Source organism: Lactuca serriola, chromosome 7, assembly GCF_051521515.1.
Source record: "Lactuca serriola cultivar US96UC23 chromosome 7, Lser_US96UC23_V15, whole genome shotgun sequence".
NCBI classification, from domain to species: Eukaryota; Viridiplantae; Streptophyta; class Magnoliopsida; order Asterales; family Asteraceae; genus Lactuca; species Lactuca serriola.
In genome coordinates this window covers 48867817-48879637 of record NC_136414.1, presented here as the reverse complement: position 1 = coordinate 48879637, position 11821 = coordinate 48867817, and the positions used below count along the sequence as shown (strand labels likewise).

Sequence of the window (11821 nt, the reverse complement as noted above, 5' to 3'; positions counted from 1 at the left end):
ATTGTAAAAGTAAACTTCCTTTTGATAATGAAATTAAGCTTTTGGTATCAATCTCTGTATGGTATCAAAGCGTTCGATCCAGAAACTAAAGAAAAGAAAATCCTAATCGACCTCTATGGCCGGCGACGATGCAACCAAAACCCACAACCAGAATGAGAAGGAGATCATCGATCACAACTCACCTCTCTACCTACATGCTTCCGACTACCCAAAATAGATGCACGTGAATGAAGTGTTGACCGACAAGAACTATAACGATTGGGAACAAGAGATGATGAATTTCTTGTTCGCCAAGAACAAAACCGGTTTCATTCATGGGTCGATCAAAAGACCAGAGACGGAATCTGAGAAATATCTACCTTGGATGCGTTGCGATGCGATGATCAAAGGTTGGTTGACCATGGCGATGGAGAAGGAGATTCGCAACAGCGTGAAATATGCAAAAACGGCTACAGAAATTTGGCAAGATTTGAAGGAACGCTTCGGAAAGGAGAGCGCTCCCAAGGCATACGAACTAAAACAGGCAATGAACAACACTCGACAAGATGACACCACCGTGTCAGCCTACTATACTAGACTCCGTGTCTTGTGGGACGAGATGGAGACAATTCTTCCCACTCCTCGATGTTCCTGTAATGGTTGTTCGTGTGGTCTCGCAAAGAAGCTAACCGAAATGAAAGAAAAGGAGAGAACTTACGAGTTCCTTATGGGGCTTGATGACTAATTCAGTGTTATAAAGACACAAATATTGGCCATGAAACCTACGCCAAAGTTGAGCACCGTATATCATCTTGTGGCGGAGGATGAGCAACAACGAATGATTACCGCTTCCAAGAAACCGGCCCATGAAGTGGCTGCTTTCCAAGCCAGCTTTCAAGGAAGGCGAGAACCGACACGTAACTCACAAGAAAAGGGATGGACAAAAACAGAAAAAGGCACCGTTTCCACCGAGTCTTGCAGCCATTGTGGAAAGAAAGGGCACGATCGTGAAGGATGTTTCAAAAGAATCGGTTACCTCGAATGGTGGCCAGCCAAAGGAAAAGGAGACAAGCCAAAACCAAAGGTTGCCATGGTGGAAACAAAATCGTGCCCGATACCGGTAATGACGGAAGAACAATATGCTAATTTCTTGAAACTGTTTGGGGGAAATCATGACGAACCTATTGTCGCTAATATGGCAGGTAGAATTAATACCAATGATGATGATTGGGTTGTGGATACAGGTGCCACCGACCATATAACCCACCAAAGTCACCTCCTTGACAAGTTATTAATAAATAATAATGAAAGGCCTGTCACTGTTCCTAATGGGGAATCAATCCCTGTAAAAGGGAAAGGAGAAATTACTTTCAAGGGTGGAATCAACATTAAAGAAGTTCTTTTTGTTCCAAATTTTAAGTGCAACCTTTTATCGGTTCGAAAACTCTTGAAAGATCTTTATTGTGCAGTAACTTTTTTCCCTGATTTCTTTGTTATACAGGATCTAAAAACGAGGAACTTGATTGGAGCGGGTGATTGCCATGGTGGTCTCTATTGGATGAAGGGAATAAAGGAAGAAAGAAAGGCGATGGCGGTAACGATCGATGCATGGCACAAACGTCTTGGGCATGCATCCGACATAAAACTATCTCGTGTTAATTTTCTTAAAGAAGTTTCTTCAAGTTTTAGGAACAAAGTTTGTGATTCATGTAATAAGGCCAAACTCACTCGATTACCTTTTCCAATTAGTAATATTAAAACTACCAATTGTTTTGAATTGATCCACTGTGATGTTTGGGGAAAATATCGGAAACCATAGTAGAGCCGTTTGGGTATATTCATGTAATAAGGCAAATTACTTTCTTACGATTTTCGATGACTATAGTAGAGCCGTTTGGGTATATTTACTCAAACACAAACACGAGGCGAGTACTTGCCTAATTGATTTTTACAACATGGTAAAAACGCAATTTGAAAAGGGTATAAAAAGAATTAGATGCGACAACGGTGGAGAGTTTGTTTCAAACGACATGAACGAGTTCTATAGAGAACATGGGATTGTCTTGGAAACCAGTTGCCCTCGTACCCCGCAACAAAATGGCGTAGTCGAACGAAAACATAGACACCTTTTGGAGATCGCACGAGCCTTACTTTTTGAAGCGAACCTTCCGACAACCTTTTGGGGGGAGTGTATCCTTACGGCTACCTACATCGTTAACCGATTACCTTCCAAAGTCATAAATGACAAAACTCCATATGAAATCCTATTCGAACGATATCCCGAATACGATCATATGCGAGTTTTCGGATGTCTCGCCTACTACAAAAACACCGAAACAAATGGAGATAAATTTGAACCAAGAGGAAAACCAGGGGTATTTTTAGGCTATCCTCCCGGCAAAAAGGGGTACAAAATTTACGACCTTGAAAAAGGGAAAATGGTGATGACGCGAGACGTAAAGTTTATCGAAGACTCTTTTCCTTTTCAAAAAATAGAAAATTTTGAACAAGAAATTTTTGAGTACTTGAGGCCTACCCCACAATATGATGAAGCATATGAAGTTGTCGAGAATGTGGAGACAGGGGGAGATTCCATGCAAAGTGATGAAGAAAACCAAATGCATAGCATGGAGGAACAAATTGAAGAAATAGTAGAAGAAGAACAAAACATGGAAAGTAACACAAATAATAATGATGTTCACATGGGCACGAACGAGGAACCCCACATCAACCAACAAGAGTCTATTGGAGGAAGACAAAAGCGACAGAAAGCACAACCAAAGCATTTAAGTGATTATTAAGTAAAGCTTCCCCCATCCATCAACCACATGCAGCCTACCTCCAATCAAGAGTCCTCGACGGTACATCCTTTATCCCATTATGTTTCTTTTGAGCATTTTTCTAATACTCACAAAGCATTTTTGTCCGCCATCAATACCCATGATGAGCCAAAGTCTTTTCATCAAGCAGCTCAAGATGAGAATTGGAAAGAAGCCATGCAAAAGGAAATTCATGCTCTTGAACAAAACGGGACGTGGACCCTCGAACAATTACCGGAAGGGAAGAAAGCCATCGATTCAAGGTGGGTGTACAAAATCAAGTTCAAACCGGATGGGGAGGTAGAAAGATACAAAGCGAGACTCGTCGCAAAAGGTTTTACACAAATAGAAGGAGTGGACTATCACGACACATTCGCACCCATCACAAAATTGGTAACATTAAGAACACTTCTAGCCATTGCCGTGAAACGAAGGTGGGAGATTCAACAAATCGACGTGAATAACGCGTTTTTACACGGAGACTTAGAGGAGGAAGTTTACATGAAACTTCCTCAAGGGTTCTCAAAGAAAGACGAAACAAGGGTATGCAAACTCAAAAAGTCCATCTACGGGTTGAAGCAAGCATCTCGGAATTGGTACTACAAGTTCACTAGATCCCTTATTAGCCTCGGTTACAAGTAGTCTAAGGCTGATCACTCTTTGTTCATTTATAAAAATGGTGATGCATATGTAGCAGCCCTCATATATGTAGATGATGTAATACTAGTTGGAAATGACGTGAGATGGATTGAGAGAACGAAGTCTTATCTTGACGAGAAGTTTAGCATAAAAGACCTTGGCCCCTTGAAATATTTCTTGGGCATCGAAGTGGCAAGAACATCCGAAGGGTTAATTCTCAGCCAACATAAGTACACGTTGGATATCCTTGAAGACAGTGGATTAACGGGATGCCGCCCCAGTTCGTTTGCCATGGAACCAAATCTGAAACTGGATAAAGGAGAAGAAGAAGAGAAGATAGACGCAAGCCAATATCGAAGACTCGTAGGATGCCTACTTTACCTACAAGTCACTCGCCCAGATATAGCTTATTCCGTAAGCATTCCAAGCCAATTTGTTGGAGACCCACGACACATCCACATGGAGGCTGCCAATAGAGTTTTGCGATACCTTAAAACTACCATTGGCCAAGCCATTCTCTTACCAAACACGAGCGACACCAACCTTGTAGCCTATTGTGATGCGGATTGGCTTGGATGTCCCCTTAGTAAACGATCAAGGTCCGGTTATGTGCTTCTATTAGGGGGAGCTCCAATATCCTGGAAATCGAAGAAACAATCCGTGGTGTCTCGCTCCTCGGCTGAAGCGGAATATCGGGCAATGGCCACCGCGGTCAGCGAGATCATATGGGTATGTTGGTTGTTGGAAGAACTTGATACTGCTGTGGGTGATCCTACATCGTTGCTATGCGATAACGAGGCAGCCAACCATATAGCTAACAATCCCGTCTTCCATGAGAGGACGAAGCATGTTGAAATGGACTGTTATTTTGTCCGTGAACGAGTTGAACGCAAAGAAATAGTGCCGGTCCATATCAATTCTAAGCAACAGGTCGCCGACTTACTTACCAAACCGCTTGGCTCCCGTTTACTACAAACATTACTGGTCAAGTTGGGCATTCGAAACTTACATGCACCAACTTGAGAGGGAGTATTGGAAACCTTTTAATTTTCCTTATTCACCGTCAATCGTATATAGTCTTTCTTTTTTTATTCCTTAATTATTGGTCTTTCCTTGATTCAAGGCTGTAACAATTGTATAAGTAAACTTCCTTTTGATAATGAAATTAAGCTTTTGGTATCAATCTCTTTATAAAGAAGATGATGGTGGATTGTATCTTTGGGTTCTGAAACGGGAGAGAGAGTGAGAGAGGGAGAGAGGGAGAGGGTGGGCCCCTTCTTTTTTTAATTATTAAAATAAATAAATTAGTATTAGGTTTTAAAAAATGAAAGAAAAATGGAAAATAAATACCGCAGGGGTATTACAGTCATTTCACTATTCTGAGGGTCCAAAAACGCAACGAAACTAGCTCAAAAGGATCACCAATAAAAAAGTCGTGGTTTCAACTAAAACCTCAAAAAAATGCATACCATAGGGATCATTTTTGCAATTTTGTCATTAATAAAACCAAGATCCTAAAAACATCATCATAAAAATCCAGATAAAACAAATATATCAATCATCATATCATATCAGAGTAAATCACAAAATGCGAAATGAGGTGGTGTGATCTCTGCAATCATCCCGAGCTCTTCCCTTTAGAACTAAAAGTACCTGAAACATAAACTGAAAACTGTAAGCACAAAGCTTAGTGAGTTCCCTAACATACCACATATCATACATAAACAAACACATAACGGGGCCCGCCTAATGAGTTTATCAGGCCCCGCCCACACTCGCATAATAGGCCCTGCCTACTGAGTATAATGGGCCCCGCCCAGACTCACATATAGGGCCTCACCTACTGAGTATAACGAGCCCCGCCCAAACTAGCATAACGGGCCCCGCCCACATATAAATCATATAAGCATATACACATACAAGAGTCACACAGACATCTAATATCCTAGCATAACTGATCATGGGCCGACATTGGTGCCTTAGACCCGCTAAACATGGTGAGGAAACTTACCACACACTGATGAATCTCACATAAAGATCTCTAGATGCTAGCCCGCTAAAATCCCTGCGTTATCACAAAATAACATCCAATTAGTAATTGGATCCCGACTCACACTAAGAGTCCAAACTAGGGTAGAAGACCTTTTTACCCTGTCCCTAACTTGGCCCAAGGCCAAGGCCAAGGCCCAATCTAAATATCTACAAATCCCAAATTCCAAAATAATCATCCAAGGCATAAATATGGCCCAATTTTCCAAAGTGGGCCCAAACCCCCTTAATGGGCCTCCAACCAAGATTCAATAAAATATCGTTAGCCCAAAATAGCATTATGATGGCGCAACAAAGCCTAATCATCTATAGTCCAATCATGGCCCAACACTGTGAGCCCAAACCTTTCGAAGCCTAAATGCTGATTACGTGGGGCGTACTCAACTCGTACGCTAAGCGTACTCACATGGAGGCTTGTACGCACGGTGTACCAGCTTGTACGCCTAGCGTACTCCTCAGCTTTTCCAACCTTCTTTATTCAACATTTATTCGGTTTAGACTTCGACCCAAAACCTAGTCCTGACTTCCCTAAGGTGGTTTATCACATAACGTTGTCAACTTTATGTGCATGCATGGCTTAATATGGCTTTAGAGCTCAATTGTAACATCCATAAAATTCACAAAAATTGAAACTTTTTAAAGCATCCAAAAACCATTACTTATTACAAAATGTTTTCAAAATAGTTTCATATCAGAGTATCCCAGAAATCAAAATCATAAAATGTGAGGAGGTGCACGATCAAGCCTTGGCCTTCCCATGATCATCTGAAGTACCTGAAACAAAATCCAAAACTATAAGCCCGAAGCTTAGTGAGTTCCCCCAAAATACCAACGCCATGTAAAACAGAATAATATCATAACAAACAGCATGCATACAGAGTCTATAGTATGAATAGGCTGCCCTCACCGGGCCTTCAGTCTATCTGGCCCACTCTCAGAACCTTCAGCATGTATGGTACGCCCTACCGAGCCTTCAGCCTGTCTGGACCATTCTTCAGGCCTTCGGCCTGACTGGTACGCCCTATTGGGCCTTCAGTCTATTCGGTCTGTGACAACCCTATATTTTTCCAAAGCAGTGTAACTCTCAAATGTCAAATATAACAAAAACTATTTGGAACCAACTAAATTAACCTTGAAAATAAAGTGTTCAAATATCTAAGTTGGGATGCATCAAATATTAGATATCATGACAAGGTTTCCAAAAACATAAAGAACGCTCAAAATCGGGTTATATTGAAGAAATGATAACCACTCGTATATTTACGACACGCCGTTAAAACATTATTTGACGTAAAAAGTAAAATCTCAGTAAAATTCATTTTAGCCTTAAGTATCTAAACAAAAGTCGTAGATCTCGTTGAAAGGTGAGCGTGCATAAAAAGATCGCCCAAATTGGACCTCGTATGAAGAAGTTACGAATTTTCAAAGCTTCGTAACAGTAGTAGAGGGCTAAAAACTCGAATTGAAGATCGAGTGTTAATTAGCTAACGCAACCTAAATGAGAGTTGAAGATCTCCACAATAGGAGCAAATTGATAAAAAGACAAACGAAAACCGACGTCGAATAAAGAAACTATGAATTTTTAACGGACTTTAGGAGGCCCGGCCTATTAAAATTATATCATTAAAAATAAATTCAAAACTAGCCAACGGAGTCTAAATGAAAGTTGTAGAGCATAATCTCACATACGCATGGATATAAAGAACGCGAAAAACGGAGCTCGTACGCGAAAGTTACGGAATTTAGAAAATGGAAGCCAGAATTACGCCCCGCGTAATATGGGAGTACCCCCCGCGTACTAGGCCCAGAGTCGAGTCTCATCGGCTGCCCCCTTTACGCTTAGCTAGACCCGAGTCGTAAGCCATGACACATTATTACGCCCCGCATAACCGAGGTACGCCCCGCGTACTGCGTACGCCCAGCGTACTTCGGAGGTACGCGCCGCGTACGAGGAAGTTCCAGCCTATAAATAGAGAGGTTGAGCTTCGAGTTTTTGCACACCTTTCTCAATTCCTCAGTCATTCTCCCATACTTCTAAGCTCCAGAGACCATTCCATCACCTCGGTTTCAGCACTCGAGCCCCCGACGAAAGATCTACGCTGCAGAAATTCCCGAGATCCCGAAGACGCAACTTTCCGCGGTTGAAACTCTGCTCAGCTCTAGCCTCTCTCTTCAAACTTAACGAGTGAGTTCATACGCCTACTTTTCAATTCTTTTCATGTTTTAGGGGGGGAATACAAGTACATTACAAGTCAAAGTATCGTTTTTATAAACATCTTTATGTTTAGAGGGCTATTATATCACCAAGTTATTCTTACTAAATGGAAACATACTTTTGAGAAGCTATAATGAGCATAGCTAACAAGTTATTCATACATTTTACATATACATCTTGACAAATGAAATACTTTCAAATGAAGTAAAGTCTTTATCATCGTAAATGTGTTTATACCAAGTAATGTGAGACATTCAAACTTCAACGTACTCATATGTATGCATTTCAAGTCCTGTATTATATACCATAATCTCTTGGAGAGAGAGCGTGATACTTGTGTATAGATCTATACGGGATTGACAACCCCGCACCTAAACTATTAGCTATAGTTAGACCGGCAGGTCTGGGGTGACAAATGTCATAACACTACAACACCTGAAGAACGTTGTTACAGGCCGTTAGTGTCAATAGTATGGTTATAAAACTCACATCATTTTGGCACAAAGTTATCATTATTATTCAAGTATGGAACACACTAACACACACCAACTCTGGAAACTTTTCAAACCATTTATAGAAAATATTGGATTTTCTGAAAACCCCGTTCATTGATTTACTACTAAAAGGACATACTTTTCGATGTGAAACACTTATGAACTCACCAACTTAATTGTTGACACTTTTTCAAAACCACTTGTATTTCTCAGGGAATCAGTAATACAGGTAACTACCAGCTTTTGGAGGAGGAACACTAAGGATGTTTTATTATTGAACATTTATCATCATATTGTAATATTCTTTTGCTAATATGTATAACGCAACAATATACGTTTTCATTATATATATGATGGTTGTGTTACTTTCTTTACAATATTCAATTGTTGTGATACTACGTGAAGTCATCCACCCCCGAATGTTTCCGCCATTCTGGTTTGGGGGTGTGACACGGTCCGCCTTGGGTATGTTGGCCTATAGCACAAAGCAAGACTGCCTCAACCTACCCGCACACATACAATCAACACATAGACATCAAACGCTAGCTGGCATGTATAAACAGTCAGACAGATCTAACAAATCACTAATCATAGCATCATCCTATATACTAGGATACCGACCTAACAGGTCACTAAACATAGCATCATCCTATATACCAGGATACAGATCTAGCATATCACTAAGCATATCATCATGCGATAACCAGGATAACAATCCAAAAGGGTCGGCATTGGTGCCTTCGACCTGTTAGTATAGTGAGGAAAACTCACCTCATAAGTAGTGTTGAACCGATAAGTCAAATCCCAACTCATAGCTCCGCACTCAACTGCCTGTAACCATCATATGTCTGATTCCATTAGAGCCCCAAAGCATGTCTGATTCCATTAGAGCCCCAAATTACCAAAATATCAACCGGGACCCATTCCGATGTGGGGGAGTCACCTCTACTACTGGAGCCGCCAGCAAGGTGTACGCCCTCCCTTCGGCATGTGCCGATATTTTTACAATGTCAGTAGGGGAGGCTCAGCTGATCGAGCACTTCCTGTTATTGTGAACGCTATAGCTACCCAGAACTATGAGACGGACAGGCAGGCAGCCAGAGTTCGCGAGGTCAATGCTGCTACTCAAGGTAACGCCGCAGACATCCGCCGTTTGGAAGGACTACATGAGAATACCCAAATCTACACAGGGACACTGCAGAACCAAATGATAACGGCTCTGGCAGAAATAAGAGAGATGAAGGAACAACAAGCAGATCTCGAGAGGCGACTGATGGGAGTCAAACGGTCGGATGCCGAATCTAGCTCCAAACGCCGCAAGTAGAGCTTGTTCGAGCCCCAACAATTTTGTTATAAAATAGGATTTCGGATAAAAGTTTTTCTTTTTGCTTATTTCCTTTTGTAACTATAGTCGGAGACCTCTAGGTAGGTCAAATTTTCCAAGCAAGACATGTAACACACCACGGGTGTGACCAATATATATATATATATATATATATATATATATATATATATATATATATATATATATATATATATATATATATATATATATATATTAATATGAAGTACTTCTTTATAATACCTCTCGGAAACTTATGGGTTAACTAAAAATTTCTATACCAGCCTTGAAACCATAAACTAAGGTCAAAACAAATTACAAATTACAACTAACACACTATTGTCCAAACATTAGAAACTTATAGTATTCATTCTTATTTTCTCTACCAGAACATGCCTCCTCGTAGATCAACACGCAGAAACTCAACTCCAACACCACCTCCACCACCTCCTCCAGTTATGGACGCCGTTATGTTCCAGACTGCTGTAACCGCTGCTGTAACCGCAGCAATGGCTCAAATGAGCAACAACGGATCGGGAGGAGGAACAAACAGCTTTACAAATGGCCAAGGTCAAGGCTGTTCAGGGGTATGCACTTAGAAAGACTTCACCAATGGAAAACCTATTCCCTTTTACGGGACTGGGGGAGTATTGGCTCTATCTCAATGGATAGAGAGAACGGAAGCTGTATTCGAAATCTGCGCATGCCCTGAAGAAAGCAAAGTAAAGTTTGCCGCTTTTACTTTCTCTGAACGCGCCCTGACGTGGTGGAACGGCCACGTCCAGACACTAACCCTGGTGGTGGCGAACTCCATGGGTTGGGAAAACCTGAAACGAATCCTCCTTCGAGAATACTGCCCAAGAGGCGAGATTCAGAAGCTTGAACAGGAACTGTGGAACCTTTCGATGGTAGGTTCGGACATAGCAGGTTACACCAACAGGTTCAGTCACTTAATAACACTTTGCCCAGGAATGTTAACCCTGGAAAGCTAAAAGGTCGAGAGATACATCTGGGGACTATCACCCCAACTTCGAGGAAGTGTGTTAGCTTCCAAACCCATGACCTTCGCCAGCGCCAAGGAACTAGCGCAATCTCTTGTTGATCATGGTGTCTGTCAAGGAGTTGCGGCTATCATGACTGAACCAACCAAAGGGAATAGCAATAGTGAGATCAATGCCAACAACAACAACAAGAAGAAATCCTGGAACAAGAGAAAGGGGAAAACTTCGCAAGAACCTTCAAAGAAACAAATGGTTGCGGTTCATGCTGCTACTACCCCCACCACAACTCCTGCTACCCCTGCGCCAACGAAATAATACGCTGGGAATCTGCCCAAATGCAGCAAGTGCAACTACCATCACCACGGTATTTGTCGCGAGATGCACTGCAAGAACTGTGACAGGAAAGGGCACACAGCCCGTTTCTGTAAAGCACCGGCACGACCAATCACTCAAGTTTCTGGTACTGGAGTAAGCCAGGCGTGTTATGGGTGCGGAGAAACTGGACACTTCAGGAGAAATTGTCCCAAGGAAAGGAATGCTGGCGGTGTGGGGAGAGTGCTGGCAATAGGACAGAATGAAGCAATAGCAGACCCCACGGTGGTTACGGGTACGTTCCTACTTAAAAACACTTATGCGTGCATACTCTTTGACTATGGTGCGGAGAGAAGTTTTGTGAGTCATAAATTCAAACACCTACTTAGTCAAAAACCCCAACCACTCAATGAAATATTCACTGTAGAAATGGCAAACGGTAAAACAGAAAACACAAGTGATTTGTACGTAGGATGCACACTAAATTTAAATGAGTACTTGTTTCGAGTCGATCTTATGACCATCTCCATAAGAAGTTTCGATGTCATCATCGGTATGGACTGGTTGAGCCTTCACCATGCCGATATACTTTGTCACGAAAGGGCCGTTCGCCTAAATCTGCCAAACGGAAAAACCCTTGTCATTTATGGTGACAAACCTAGTTCAAGTTTACAAATCATCTCCTGTGTTAAGGCACAAAAATATCTTCGTAAGGAATACCATGCCTTTCTAGCCCACGTAGTAGACCAGAAACAAGAACCAAAGAACATTAAAGACATTCCGGCAGTTTGCAACTTCCCAGATATTTTCCCAGAAGATCTTCCAGGAATTCCACCAGAACGCCAAGTTGAGTTCAGAATCGACTTAATCCCCGGAGCTACCCCAGTAGCAAAATCGCCTTACCGTTTAGCCCCAGCAAAGATGCAGGAACTGTCCAGTCAATTAAACGAGCTGCTGATCAAGGGATTCAT

The 11821-nt window shown here is 41.7% G+C and overlaps 1 protein-coding gene across 1 annotated transcript; it reads left to right on the top strand.

Moving 5' to 3' along the window:
- The first annotated feature begins 217 nt into the window (after positions 1 to 217).
- On the top strand, positions 218 to 724 carry LOC145063949 (uncharacterized). Its single transcript, XM_079011500.1, has one exon. The coding sequence runs from the start codon at positions 218 to 220 to the stop codon at positions 722 to 724; it is 507 nt and encodes a 168-aa protein (XP_078867626.1).
- The last annotated feature ends 11097 nt before the right edge of the window (positions 725 to 11821 follow it).

Coding starts and splice junctions, on each gene's coding strand:
- LOC145063949 (XM_079011500.1), top strand. CDS start 218: ATGCACGTGAATGAAGTGTTGACCGACAAGAACTATAACGATTGGGAA.